We start from the raw sequence: 15,363 nt of genomic DNA, 5'->3' as shown, positions 1-15,363 counted from the left end.
GTAAAAGAAATAGCACGTCCTAGGGTGCCATGGGAAAAACGAAAGCAAGGAAGAGAGAGGAGGGGTTTTGGGGAGGTTACTATTTCAAGTACAGCTGGGAAGGGAGGCCTCACTAAGGAAGTGACATTTACGCCAAGCCTTGAAGAAGGTGAGAGAGGGCGTCACACAGGCAAAGGGGGGGGGAGGGCGAAGAAAGACGTTGAGACAGAAGCCAACTGGGTGTTTCTAAGGCCAGGGTGCCTACGGTAGACACAACGGGAAGCCACTAAAGTGTTTTGAGCAGACCTCAGATATTTTAAAAGGATCACTATGTGTTCCGCATAAAATATTTGTCAGAACAGAAGACAAGGGGACAAACAGAAAACCCAGCTCGGAGGAGAATGCAATAAGCCACATAAATATAGATGATAGTGGCTTGAACTGCGTTGGATGTGGCAGAGGTAGATGACAATGGTCAGATTCGAGATATATAATATTTTGAAGGTAGAGTCAACAGGATTTTCTGACAGACTGGATGTGCAGTGTGAGAGAAACAGAGGGTCCCTGGAAGATACCAAGGGCTCTGACATGAACAAGTGGTAAGAGGGATGTGCCATTTACAACGATGGGGAACACTAGAGAGGAGCGGGTTTGAGGGAGCGAACGAGGAGCTTGAGTTTGGATATGTTCGGTAAGTTGCTTGCCTGTTCGACCTTCAAATGAAGATGCTGGAAGTCCTGTGAACAGGGAAGCCTAGAGTTCAGGAAAAGGACCAAGCTGGAGACACAAATTTCGAAAGCATCATGTATTGATGACCAGATGACAGCACAAAAGAAGAGGAAGCACAAAGACCAAACCCTGGTGCACTCCAATACTTAGATATCAGGGACCTAAGGAATAAACCAAAAGAGACCAAGTAGGAATGAGAAGGGAAGGAGGACAATGTGACAGTCTAGAGGCCAAGTGAATAAAGGCTTCCGGGGTGGGGGGGGGAGTAGTTAATTATCTCAAATGCTTCTGACTGGTCAGGTAATACGGGACTGAGAATTAGCTAGCAGGCTTAACAATATGGAGGTCACTGGTCACCTTGGTAGAAGGAGACATAATAGGGCACAAACACTGCATTGGACTAGGTTCAAGAGAGAATAAGTGGAGAACTATTCAATATTAAAGAGTGAATACAGACAAATTTCTCAAGGGATTTTGCTTTTAAGAGAAGCAGAAAAGTGGAGTGGTAACTGGACAGAGTAAGCGTCAAGAGAGGGTTGTTTTTTAAAGTGGGTGAAATAACATCATGGTTGAATGGCAATAATTCAGTAGAGAGGGACACTAATGATGCCGGAGAGACAGAGAATATGCTGGAGCCGCGTCCTGGAGGGGGCACAAGGGCATGGGACCTGATGCACAAGTGGAAGGCTGGCACTGAATAAAAGCACACAGTTCAACCGTAGTAGCAGGAGTGAAGACAGAATATACGGGCACAGATGCAAACAGAAGTTCTCTTCTAATGGCTTCTACTTCCTAAGTGAAATAGGAAGCAAAGTCTTTGACAAAGGGTAAGAATGGAAGCAGAGGCAGTGAAGATCTGAGGAGTGAGGAGAGAGCAGGAGTATGGGTCATCTAGGAGAGCAGAGGCATGAATGAAGACCAAGCAAATGTAGCTTGGTAACCCAGCAGCACTAAAAGTGCGCTTGAGAGTGGCAATCTTGAAATTAAAGTGAAACCAGTCAGCTTGGCTGAGTGTTTTTCTCCAACCATATTAAACAGCAGAGGCGGGGCTTCCCTGATGGCACAGTGGTTGAGAGTCTGCCTGCCGATGCAGGGGGCGCGGGTTCGTGCCCTGGTCTGGGAGGATCCCGCGTGCCGCGGAGCGGCTGGGCCCGTGAGCCATGGCCGCTGAGCCTGCGTGCGTCCGGAGCCTGTGCTCCGCAACGGGAGAGGCCACAACAGTGAGAGGCCCGCGTACCGCAAAAAAAAAAAAAAAAAAAAACAGCAGAGGCAAAAATTAGGGTGGTAGAAAGTTGAGTTTAACCAGGTTTTCTAGAAGAGACCTATGACATGGAAGAGGGAAGAGGAAATTAAGAGTACACCCAAGAGACTGATTATATGAGATATGAAGGAATTGAGGCTGGAAAGAAGGGAAATGAGGACGTGAGAGGGGTGTGGAATAGTAAAAAGGGAGTAAGATCAATGGGTTTTAGGTCCTCGTGGGATTGAGGATATTAGAGTCAGGATCACAGAGACTGAGTTAGAAAGATAGGTGCTGACTGGAGAGCAAGACACCCGAAGATGAGCCAGAGGGGAGCAGTCACTGGCAGTGACAAGGTTGAGGCAGCAGTTCTCAAACAGGGTGGCTTTACCACATTCCTATAAGTAAGGGAGCGTTCCAAAAAGTTTTTGGTAATGTGGGTGAGGTCTATTCATGTTTACCATATTAAAATTAAACAGGAAATTTTTAAACATAAGGATATACAAGTACACATTTCACTAGCTGCCAGAATGAAGATATTCATCACATGTCATGTAACTCTGAAAACTGCTGTGCACTCATAAATGCATGAAGTTTCCAATGGCAATAACATCTGAGTATCGTTATGGAAATAACAGACCCTCAGAAAGCGTCTTAAGAACACTCACTTTGAGAAAACTGGTGGTCTAAGGTGTGGACATGAGGCAGACATAACAACGGAAAGAGAGGAAGATGCAGGGCTGAGAAACAAAGAAAACTAGAGGGACAGTTTATGTGAAGACTGAAATCACAAGATTATGACAGAAGTAGGGCTGGAACAATAGTGAGCCAGGAGTGAAAGTGGTCAAAGACTGCAGGAAGTGACTGCAACAAGGAGGAACCATGGTTTGTGTGTGTCTGATGGCACGAGATTCAAAATTCAGGATTTTTAGGAAGGAGAGAAGAATAGTCTGGAAGTAGCAAAGAAGGACAAAGAGGACCTTTCTACTCCTCCTCCAAGGGTATGTGAGAGAAAACTGCCACCACTTGAGAGAGCACAGGGGAAGCAATGAGTATGTACCTTCTGTTCAAAAGGAGCCATTTCCAGACACTTAAAGATGAAATTTATAGGAACATTACCTAAACCATTGATTAATCTTCTGTTCCTGCCCGTTCTGGACTGAATATTTGTGTCTCCCACACTCCCAACCTGCCAAATTTCCTATGTTGAAACCCCTGACCCACAGTGTGACTGTATTGGAGACAGGGCTCCCAAGGAAGCAATTAATGTTAAATGAGGTCGTAAGAGTGGGGCCTGATCCACAGGATTAGTGTCCTTAAAAGAAGAAAGAGTAGAGAACTCTCTCCACCCCACCCCCCAACCTCGTGCATGCTCCAAGGGAAGGCCGTGTGAGCACACACAGACAGGAGGCAGCCACTGGCAACCCAAGAAGAGCACTTCACCAGAAACTGGCCTTGCTGACACACTAATCAAGGACTTCTAGCCACCAGAACTGTAAGGAAATACATTTCTGTTGTTAAGACTCCCAGCCTGGGGTATTTGTTATGGCAGCACAAGCAGACTAATACACTGCCCTCCCTGCTTTCAGCATGAGCAGCAGAGGCTGAGAGGGTAGGATTCTGAGTCAATGCAGTCATGGAATGCAAAGCCCAGACCACACTTGATAATTTTAGATGACTGCTGGCGAGGAAAACTAGGGCTACTCTTTGGTGTAGGGTAACATATATGTATTTATGTATGTGTGTATGTATGTGTGTGTGTGTGTGTATATCTGCATTCAAATTCACTAGAAAGCCAGATGAGGTGCTTTCTTATTTCTTAGTAAATGCAGCACTACGGGTATCTGATTCTAGCCTGGCAAACTGTCATTCTCTTAACTAAAAGTATAGGGGGGGAAGTGAAATAGTAATAGAGAAACTAAATTTATATTCCCTTGTTCAAGGTTCACATTTAACGAAAATGTGCTCTGCACATACTAGAAAATTACATATTTAAAAAGAAACACTTGAATTCATCTGAAAAATCTAATTTTAAATGCCACTCTCTCTTTTTTTTTTTTCCGGTACGCGGGCCTCTCACTGCCGTGGCCTCTCCCGCTGCGGAGCACAGGCCCTGGACGCACAGGCTCAGCAGCCATGGCTCACGGTCCCAGCCGCTCCACGGCATGTGGGATCTTCCCGGACCGGGGCACGAACCCGCGTCCCCTGCATCAGCAGGCAAACTCTCAACCACTGCGCCACCAGGGAAGCCCCCGCCACTCTCTTTTAATCAACAATCCTGACACTTCAGAAGAGGGCAAGGTAGAAATCCTTATGACTAACTAAGTTGAGGATATTAGTGCACTTTTTCAATGGAAATTCTGAATATTGATAACAGGAGAAACACTTGACATCAGAAGGTATCAAGAAGGAAAGCTATTCTCAGATTATTTACCAGAATACATGAACAAATAAATATCTACTAGATTATTATCTGAATGTTCACCTACATCATTTTCCACTGTTTTGCTGTTATTTTTAATGTGCTAACAGGTAAAAGCTACATTCATTAACTTTTTCTCAAATGATGAACTGTACCTAAAAAAGATATAAACTCTAGTAACTTATGCTGTCAAACTATCAAATTTTCATATAGTCTGCTATATTCAACAACTGTGAAAGCAAAAGAAATGAACACTTCACCAATAAAAAATATATTTATTAATTCTAACATCAATTCATACAAAAAGTCTTGATCTCTTCTAAAGATCTTTATTCTAAATACAAAGTAAACCTTTAAAATACATGAATAACAGAAAATGCACATTGCAATTACACGACCATGAAAAGAAATATGTCAGTTCTCAAGTTCACACGTTTGCTGATGAAATACAAAGGGCAGATTTCTAATAAAACTATTAAGTGAGAAAGGTGTGTGTACAAGGTAGGCCGAGAGAAGGTATTGGTCAAAATTACTTGCCAGCCTCAAGCTACATTATCTCTGGGCTGTTAGACAGTTCTTCTCTATATCTTTTTTCCCTGACATTCAGATCTTAGGGACAGTGTCCACCTAATGATGGCCTATTGGACTCTTCTCCCTTATTATTTATTCACCCTGCTGACTCCTGTACCTTCCAGTTTTAAGTTTTCAAGTCATTTAAGCCACTCCAGATATCTGGGACAGCAGAGAAAAAAGAAAAAAAAAAGAAGAGAGGGACAAAAGATCAGATGTAAGTATCCAATACCCTGCAAGGATTCAAGACTCGTGACAAGTATAAAAGGAGAGAAAAACTAACACCTGTTTGGTTTTCAGGACATTAGTAAACATTCTGATCAATGATCCGTCTTGCTAGCATAAAGGTCCCTTACTGGGCATAGGCAGAATTTAAGGTAGCACTGGAACAATACAGTGGCAATATATGCAGAAGGTGGCATAAGACAGGTAGGGATGTTGGCACCTCCCAAGATCCCACAAACTCCATAATGATTCAGGGGAAATTGTTGTGTTCTCTGGCTCCCAGGAGGGATATAGACATGTTCACAGGACTGGAACCTAGATAAGGCCTGGGGTTTGACAAAAAGGTCACAGGCTGGATGTTACAACCAGACTTAATGGCAAGATCCAGGAAGCCCAAATCAGCTGCCAGGATGACATTCAAAGACCAAATGGGAACAGTCACATTTCAGTGGATACCAGGGCACGACTCACAGTCACCAAGCATGCCAACTCCAAAGCAGTGGACGCAGTGAGGGTCACACAATGAATAAAATGCCCTTCACCCAGGGCCATGAGGATACAGAGCTTTCCCGTTCACCCGAACGCCATCTTGGGAATGAGGGAAGGGGAAACCCTTGAGAAATGAAACAACCGAAGAGTCTTTAAACAGGAAACTAACGTGCTCTTAATGGACAAGATCAGGTGTTTTCAGTGGGAATGGGATCTTGAAGGCAAAGTGAAAGCAGCTATAGAAAATAAATTACGTTTCATTTTAATAGTAGTGTGTCCATTTTCACACACACATACACCCATCCTTCTGAACTCTGCTTCCCAACACTAGCTACATAAACATACTCTAAACCAGTACTATCCAAAGTGTGGTCTACGGACAGTGCCAGTTAGAAAACTGCTTATTACCCATCCATGGCTAGATAAATACTGAAAATGAGGGTAGATGTTTAGAAATTCCTGCAGCAGTCTGGCATTGCCCCAACATCTAAGTCCGTGATGAATGGGCTCATCTCACTGAAGAGGACATAGACAAGTGCAGGTGTGGTCAGAACTCACGTGGGAAGTTTCACATGGCGCAGTCACTATAGGACCACATATCAGACTGGGGGAAAAACAGCCCTTCACCACAAGTAGTCTCAGAAGTACTAGTGCAGATCAGCCTAATACTACCACCAACTGCATCACCAATACTGGGGTTTGTATTTAGGATCACAATGGTGCAAAACAAACCAATGAGAAAAGAGAACTTCACAAGCAAGTGACATGTTCGTGCCCCGGAAAGACCAGGTGACATCAGACTGTTGAGACCGACGTTCCATGGGAGTTCAACTAGGGAAAAAGTGAAAGTCGTTCAACTGCTTTCCACGGCAGCAAGCACCATATTCATAACACAAAAGGGAAGTCTGTTTCAGGCAAACAGTATCAAGTCGCATGAAGTGGATGCTGTTCACTTGGAAGTTATTGATTTTGGGGGTAGTTTTGTTTACATTTCACTTGTAAACCCTGTTTTGGTTCTGTGGTTGTAGGAGACCTGTAAGCATCAGGAGTTTACACCTAGTTTTACGTTGGTACATATTTAAGTAACATAACAGAAATAAAGTCAGCCGTGGAGGTCTGCAAGAATTTTTTCTTCCTTAAAAAGGTTCCATACATGATTTCAATTTGAGGAGTAACGGTGTCTTGGGGTTTGCGTTGAGGTCAGAAGCCTAGGCTGGAGAGCAGCAGAAACTGAAGAGGGAGAGGTAGCAAGGCCCACTCAGCATCTGAGCGGGATGCTTCCAAGCCCAGTGGGGAAAGAGGCTGCTTCCAAGAATTGTGCAGCCTGTGTGTATATGTTGTAATTTAGTTACATCACTTGAGTTATTTTGTTATCAATGGGAGCCTAAGGGGGACTCTCATATTTGAACTTCATTTTGGAAAACTAAGAATTAAGATTCTTTAATGAAAGCTTCCAGTTTATGAAACAGAAGTTATGCAATAACGCCTCCATCCAGAAATGGTCAGCTAATAGATGTGCTTTAAGAATCCCAGTCTTGGGCTTCCCTGGTGGCGCAGTGGTTGAGAGTCCGCCTGCCACTGCAGGGGATGCGGGTTCGTGCCCCGGTCTGGGAGGATCCCACATGCCGCGGAGCGGCTGAGCCCGTAAGCCATGGCCGCTGAGCCTGCGCATCCGGAGCCTGTGTTCCGCAATGGGAGAGGCCACAACAGTGAGAGGCCCACGTACCACAAAAAAAAAAAAAAAAAAAAAAAAAATCTCAGTCTTTCAACCACTTCTTCCCTTCATAATGTAACCACGTAGCAATAATAGCTTTCACCCGATAACAACTTTAGGAGGCCTGTATGACAAGAATCATCTCTACTTTCAGATGAGCAAATGGAGGTTCAGACGGGCAGGCTGTGCCTAGACCAGCTAATCAAGAACATGGCCAAGGGAGGACTTTAACCCACTTTTTGAATTTTGAGTCCAATGTAAGAATTATTTTTAAACTTTATTCATAGAGAATTTAGTTGTTTTCAGAAAATAATTTTTTAAAACCCCACCCAATTCTGTTAGTAGGGGAAGACATTTCTCTAAGATAATAACTACCACTTTTCTCTTTTTCCATTAAAAAAAAAAACACTTTAAGTTCCAGATTAGTATTCGTATATAAGTGTACAGGATAATTATTTTTTCTTTAAGATTAGATAGTATATGAATTTTATATAATTAAAAGAAAAAACTAGGGCATACTAAGCTATCATCATGACCCAGCCTGGTACCCAATCACTTTGGTGGTGGTCTATTTTTACATTATTCTACCAGACTATGTTTACATTTTTCCCCTACATAGATTGGGGAGGGGGGAGTAAAGAAAGGCAACATGTAGTGGAAAGAATACCAGGCTTTGTATCAAGGTACTGGGTCTCAAGCCACAGCTGTAAATCTAATCAGTATCTTCACCAGAGACTTACGCCCTCCACATTTCCTACGTTCACCTGCTCACCAAGTCCTCCTCCGGTACATCTCTGCATGGCCTGCAACAGGGCAGTAGACTCCTACCTGATTCCCACCTTTCCAGTCCCTTCTTTTTCTTTTTCTCTTTTTTTGCGGTACGCAGGCCTCTCACTGCTGTGGCCTCTCCCGTTACAGAGCACAGGCTCCAGACCCGCAGGCTCAGCGGCCATGGCTCACGGGCCCAGCCGCTCCGCGGCATGTGAGATCCTCCCGGACCAGGGCACGAACCGGTGTCCCCTGCATCAGCAGGCGGACTCTCAACCACTGCGCCACCAGGGAAGCCCAGTCCCTTCTTTTTCTAATCTTCCCTCCTTGCTACCGAGATGACCTTTCTAAGACATAAATCTGATCCCTTCACTCCTCTGTTGGAAATCCTTCAATTAACTCTCATAACCTGCTGGATACAATTTGAACTCTGCCACCTGGCATACAAAGTCCTTCCAAAGGTGGTCTCATCTTCTCCCACCCAGTCTCCCCACCACTTGGGGAAAGACGTATTCTTATTCGACAGTCCATATGCATATTCATACTCTATGCTTCAGCCCCTTAAGAAACCAGTAGTGGTTCTTAAAATATTTTATTCCATAATGCTTTGGAACACACCATGCCCCCTGCCTGAAATATCTGTCCTCACATCCCCTCCCAACCTTCTGAACTCCTCCCCTTCCTTCAAGTCCTTTAACACTTCCTCTGTGTCACCTCCTTTGAGAGCATCCTCAGAAGCTTCCCTCTTCCCACCTGCCCTCGGCACATTCAACCCCTCTTCTCTGCTCCCCCAGAGCTAACCTGTACAGGAGGAGAGAGGTTATCATATCCATGACTCTGTAACTATGAATAATAATCTCCTTGACAATGGGAATGATGATTTGCTCATCCCCAGCACCCAAGTGTCAGTTAGTTGTCAATAACTGTTTACTAAATGTATGAAATGTGGCCTTGGGCACATTTCCCCCTATACTGGAGTTTCTTCTTCTTCATGAGAGGGTCAGACCAGAATATATCAAAGACCTTGGCCTCATAAGGCTCTGTGTTTCAACACAGCTTTTCACAAAACACTGGACTTTCTTTTTTACTGGTTTATGAAGTTTTTAAAGGATAAAAACTTATTTAAAGAATAAAAACTTATCATTTCATCATCAGGACGCCTTGAGGTGTCAAGTTTACAGATCTATATCAAGATAGCGTAAAAATAATACCGGTTGCCATTACTGAGCCTTGAACTATATACAAGGTACTGACAGAAATTCCCCCACACTTTTTAATTTCATTTACTCTCCCATGAGGTAGATGTTACTTGTCCTCATTTTAAAGAAGAAAACACAAGGACTTTGAAAAGTTTAAAGATCACAGAGCTAAGAGGTGCCGAAGTGGCTTTAAACCCACAGCTGTTTGACTTCAAATACCTTGTCCTCCATCACTCTGCTGGGTGAGGCAAAGGAATCTATCCAGGACACTAGCCTTGTCTTCACATTCTACACAACACCTGATTTAGTACTTAAAGTTTAATCACTGTTGAAATAAAAGGCGGTAAGAAATTCAATCAGGCGCATTTTAATCAGCAGATGTACTTAAAGAACGTTGACTTTCCCGTGAAACTGACAACACCCTTTGGCCACTGACCTGTCTAAATAAATAGATGTTTTGAATATGGAATTTTGTTCTGATAGATTTTTATATTTATATTCAGGACACCTTCGAATTTAAGGAGAAATAAACTTTCCTAAAAGATAAAACAATAGATTCAAACCCAGGTTTTGCTCTTGTGTTTGAACAGCATTCTCTGTTAGATGTGTTACTTTGTATTACTACTATTCTTGTATTTTTATTACTGAACTACTACTGTAATTTAACTGAAAATAAACGGATCAAATCCTAAATGCCTTAAACCACCCGCCTTCACACAGCATTTAATGTAACCATTTTAAAACCCATGATAATCAATTCTCAATATCCTTTACCAATTTAAGTTGATCCTTCTTTTTTCTTCATGAAAAACCAATAAAGCTGCCGCAGAAAAAAACATTATCTGATGCCCCTTTGGCCACTGGGCCTTCTGATAGATAGCCAGGCTGAGAGCTCAGATGGATGGCTTTAATTAAATAAAAAGTTGGCAAAAGAGCAAATGTACAGTGGCTATTAACAATATAGTAGTTTCCTAGTTCATCGCAGTGAGGGAAAATACCTAATTCTTGTTCATTCTTGCCTTCATGGCAAATACTCTGAAAAAAAGGAAAACTATGTAATATTTCAAGTCCTTGGGGGAAAAGCCATTCATTTACATAAGTCTCTTTAAGTTTAATCAAATAACTCCACTTAGAAATATGCTGACATGCCAATCCTTACAGTTAGGGTTAATAAATCTACCTAGCAAAGCCAGTTTTTCAAAAGCCCAAAATATACTTTGGAAGCTTTTCCGCAGGATATGTAACTACAAAACTCTTCTCGTGAATTCTTAATGAAATATTTGGTGGAAGCTTATTAAAATTCTGTCCAAAAGAAAAACCGTAAGACATTATAATGTTAATACAATGCTAAAAACCTCATCTTAGGAAAAGTAACAATTTCTTTTTCGAATTATGTCTAGAAACGGGTGCCCTAAGTCTTGGCTTTGTAACTTGAGGCAAATTTTTTCATTCTCTGAGCATCACTTTCTTCCACTGTCAGGAGAAATAATAATACCTACCTTACTGGCACGTGGTACGGACTATACCAAATAATGCTCGGGAAATGTCAAACACAGTGCCCAACGCACAGCAAACGCCTGTGCATTTTGATCTCTTCTCTTTTCCCCACAGCATTCCCCAGTCAAGACTCAAATTTCAAATTGGACTTTTTATTAAGCAGGTTATGCGGGGTAGGGTCACCAGATCTCCTTGTGATGTGGAAAATGAAACAAACCAAAGATGTAATAAAAGCACACTACTTAAGACCCCTGTGCCTTCTCATACATATTTTATAAACACTAATTCTTTACATCTAATAAGATCCAAATACTCTCATCTGACAAAACAGAAGCAAAACCCCAGACACAGTAATTCCTACAGGGGTCCAATGGGAAGTCCTCAAGTTCACTTGTAGACCTCCAAAACTTATAAGAACAGAAAGGCAAGAGGGAGGGGAGATATACAAAATGCATACATTTTCCCACGGAGAATATGTATACACCACACAGACAAACATTTACTAACCAAGTCCACACAAATCAGAAGGGAAGCTACAAGGCAAAAGAAAGGCATCATTAATTACTGAGGCACCTATCCCTTTACACTAAGATTTTCCTTAACAACTATATTCTTATTACACACGATCAGCTAATAAGCAGATTAAAACAACAAATGAATTGCTTAATTTAATTTGCTTGGAAGGGATATTAAACAGAACAGTTTTCAGAATCATTTATCTTCTTCTAAAACATTTACCCAAAAGTGTATTAGGCAGTTTCTAAATGGATTGGGTTTATCAGCTCAGGCAGAAAATCGGGGGGAAGACAGAGAAATGTGTCCTGAATTTTAATAGCACGTGGGTGAATTTTTACCGTACATGGGTGAATCTTAACATGTCATTTTGGAAATGACGGCATCTCCTGCAGCAACTCATATGTTACAGTTTCTCTGCTCAGCACTGCATGCAGTAGCAATAGTTCACTCAATATCATCTTGACAGAGGCATTCAAGGTGAACCCAAGTTACGAATGGTGTGTAGGTATGGCATGAAGTCATATGGATTGGCCAGACCTCTCTTTGTATGTGACAATACCAAGAAGGCAGGTTCCCTAAATCTTTGAATTGAGATTAGCGGGGTTTTTTTCTAGAATAACGCCTAGAAATACTTGTTCAAATACATGGTCCTTAAAGAAGCTAGCAGCCTGTATTAAATTTGCATTGTTTCAGAAAGAGATTTAGCTAAATAAAATCTACATGAAAACATGGTATGCTAGAGTAGTCTCCATAATGGGTTTTAGAATGTTTAAATGTAAACTGGGGTTGGGGGAATGTGGAAAGAACAATGGTTCTATGAGCACAACCAACCTTAGAATTTAATGGTAAGATATTATAAATGGGCTTTTTGGTCAATGTTATCCCCAGACAAAATTTTAAATGTATTTGTTCCCTTTATGTTCCTTATTTTCCTAACCAACCTGATAGTTTAATATTTCTGTTTATATTTGACAAGAACCTAATTCAACACTATTTGAATCACTTAAAAGGAAAAATGCTAAATACAATCTGATTTCAAATGCAAATAGAAAACTGCTCATTATTTTACAATAAAATTCTTCCAAAACAATAAGACAACCTCAAGTAGTATCCTCTGACACATGCATTAAAAATCAGTTCATTCAAATATATGTATATATGTATACATATATACATATACACACACACACACACACACATACAGTTGAAACACAAACACCAGGTAGGAGATTTTAAAAGGAACAAAACACACATTTGTGCATTCCCAATGAAGCAGGACCTCAAAAAGAAATGCCACAACCAAACAAAAACAATACTAATTAAAAAAGCATCACTTAATATAAGCAAGAAGTAAGAAACTTTTTAGTGAAAAGAGACACAAAATAACCAACGTTCCCTGTTTTCTCCTACTGGAGAAGTTAAGGCAGAATACCCAATTTCTGACTCAGATTTTTATGTTCTGGAGGAAATTCAGTCTTATCTCCAACAAGCAGATTAGGCGATCATCTTTCAAAGTTACCATATATTTCTAAAAGACATAAAAGTACATTTTGTCACGATCCAAAAATCTACCCATTTCAGCATTCTGATAAAACTTGTAGGCAGCACTGCAATGGTTTTTTAGCAAATGGATACATTTAACACCAAGTGCACTGTGACGCTGAGTTGACAGGACAGACACTCCACGCTTGACAGAAGGCTTTCATTTAGTGCTTTTACCTGGTTATAAATTATTGGTACTACTATTTGCACCTTTTAAGATATGACCTACTAAAGGGAAAAGCAGAAGTTTTTCTAAAGCAGGGGTGGCATTTTGAGTGGGTGAACGTAAGTTCGGTCACCAGAACGTGTGCTGGGAAATGAATGCACATCTCTAATAAGGAAGTGGTTAAAAAGGGATGAATTCCCTGAGTCATTAAACAGGATATAAACCAAAGACAGGTTGTGCCACCTAGAGAAAAACCGAAAATCATACATTCGTTCTTCACTAGTAGGCATTATTTTCAAAACCTGAAACTTCTGGCGTGCCCAATAAGCAAGCCACCTTCCGTACCAACTCATCATTCTGCTGGATTCAGCTCCCCTGACAACTCTGCTTACTCCACTCACCAGACTGGCCTCCTCACCCCGCCAGCCACGCAGCACCCTTCATCCTCGGCCCTGGCGGTTGCACAGCCCATACGGACCCAGCGTCCTGAAACCCTTCCAACTCTAAAGCATTTTCCTCGAAGCAGGGCAGGCCGGGGTGGGAGGAGCCGAGGAATAAACCCTGATGGACCTTGCCAGGCAGGGGCCCTCTGGACGCTAGCAGAGCCACGGCGCACACCCCCCGGCCCCGTGCGGCCCGTAGAGGAAATTCTGGCACACTCAGTACATCATCTCCAGGTTACCGAGATGAACTCCCCGGCCAACCTCCGCACAATCCAAACACCATGAAATGACCTCAACAGAACCGAGCCTTGGAGGTGCAAAAAAGGCCTTCAACTTTCCTCGCCGCAAGTCACTTAAAGGCAACGTGCCCAGTACACTTGTCAGGCTGAAGCACAAAAGGTCTACAAGCCACCTGGCACCGAGAGCCGCCTTTTACAAAGGAAACAGACAGCAATTACGAAAAGCCCGCAGTCCTGCGGTATTAACTTGACAGCGAGGACTACACTGGGGCATAACTCATCTCCGAGGCACTCTCAGCCCCAGACCCTCAGTCTAGGGTCAGCTAACCCCCTCCTCCCCTCCCCCTCCGGAGACCTGCGGCAGCGCCCACTTGCCTTCCCCCACGCTCTTCCTCCGCCTCCTTCTCGCTGATTCTCCAGCAACTTTGGGTGGCAGCACCCTCAAAGCCCAGCCCGAGGCGGGGACACCGCGAAAGCGACGACGGGAGGTAGGAGGAAAGTTTGAAAAGTCACTTAAAACACTGCAGGACTACCCCCGCCCCACCCCGGCGCCCGGTCACCCCAGCACCCACCCCGCAGAAGGCCGCCCGGGGCTCCACGTGCAAGTGGGCCCTGGAGAAACTAGAGTTCCCCCACGTCCTCTCCAGAAAAAAATCTTTGCCAGACTTAAAAGTTCCCTACTGCAGCACGCTCCTTCTCCCCCCCCACCCCCCCCCCCACCCCAAAAAAGAAAGAAATCTGGAGTTCGCACGCCGCCGCCACCCGGACTCCCCCGCGACCCCGGAGGGCGCGGCGCCCCTCCCCCGTCGGCCGCGGACAGGTCGGGAGGGAGCCCGGGGAGAGGGAGGCTCCGGGGCGGCCCCCGGCCCGGACCCCCTCCCCGGCCCTCCCCGCCCGGTCGCCCCGCTCACCTCTCTCCTGCTCTTCCGCCTGCAAGCAGATGGGGATATTCTTCTTCCAGCCCGGCATGGTGTCTGCTCCCTGCGCTCGCTCTCGGGCTCGCTCCTCCTCGCCCGCTGGTTCTCCGTCTCCCGGGGCTGGCCCGCCTCCCCGCGCCTCCCCACTCGCCCTCCCGAGCCGGCCGCGGCGCTCTCGGGGCTGTTCAGCTGGGCTGGGGCGCCGAGGCGTCTCCCGGGCGCATCGAGGCGGCGCCGCGCGCCCCGCGCTCGCCTCAAACTCGCCGGCGGCTCCGGGTGGCTGCGGCCGGGCCGGGCTGGCCGGGCCGGGCAGAAGGGGCTGCAGCCGCGGCGGCGGCCGTGTGGCCGGGAGGCCTGGCCGGGCCGGGGGCGGGGGGCGCGTACAGGCCTAGAGCAGGGGCTGCGGAGCCCCCGGGAGGTGGGCGCGGACGGCTGGAGTGGGCTCGCGCCGCCGCCTCTGTCCCCTCCTCCTCCTCCTTCTTCCCCTTCCTTGTCTCTCCGCCGCCAGCAGGTGGGACTCGGAGCCGCCGCCGCCGCCGCCGCCGCCGCCGCCACCGCCGCACAAAGCTCCGCCGGCGGCAGGACTGAGGCTGCGGGTTCCCCAGGCGCCTGGTGGCGGAGCCTCCCCCGAGACGCGCGCGAGGCTGAGCGGGCACGAAGGGGGCGCGCGCGCTCACACCCTCCGCGCCCCGGGCGGCCGGCCTGCCA

The 15,363-nt window shown here is 45.0% G+C and overlaps 1 protein-coding gene across 4 annotated transcripts in view; it reads right to left on the bottom strand.

The window, feature by feature from the left end:
- The window catches only part of GRIP1 (glutamate receptor interacting protein 1), a 702,730-nt gene extending 687,964 nt beyond the window's left edge, over positions 1-14,766 (bottom strand). For all 4 annotated transcript variants that reach the window (XM_032645739.1, XM_032645736.1, XM_032645737.1 and 1 more), the window contains exon 1: positions 14,650-14,766. In XM_032645739.1, coding sequence (XP_032501630.1) covers positions 14,650-14,707 — 58 coding nt within the window. In that variant the 5' untranslated portion in view covers positions 14,708-14,766. The remainder of the gene's footprint in view (positions 1-14,649) is intronic.
- Positions 14,767-15,363: the final 597 nt, after the last annotated feature.

The sequence above is a fragment of the Phocoena sinus genome, chromosome 10 (assembly GCF_008692025.1).
Source record: "Phocoena sinus isolate mPhoSin1 chromosome 10, mPhoSin1.pri, whole genome shotgun sequence".
NCBI lineage: Eukaryota > Metazoa > Chordata > Mammalia > Artiodactyla > Phocoenidae > Phocoena > Phocoena sinus.
Note: the sequence above shows the minus strand (reverse complement) of the source record. Positions and strands in the feature narration are given on the sequence as shown.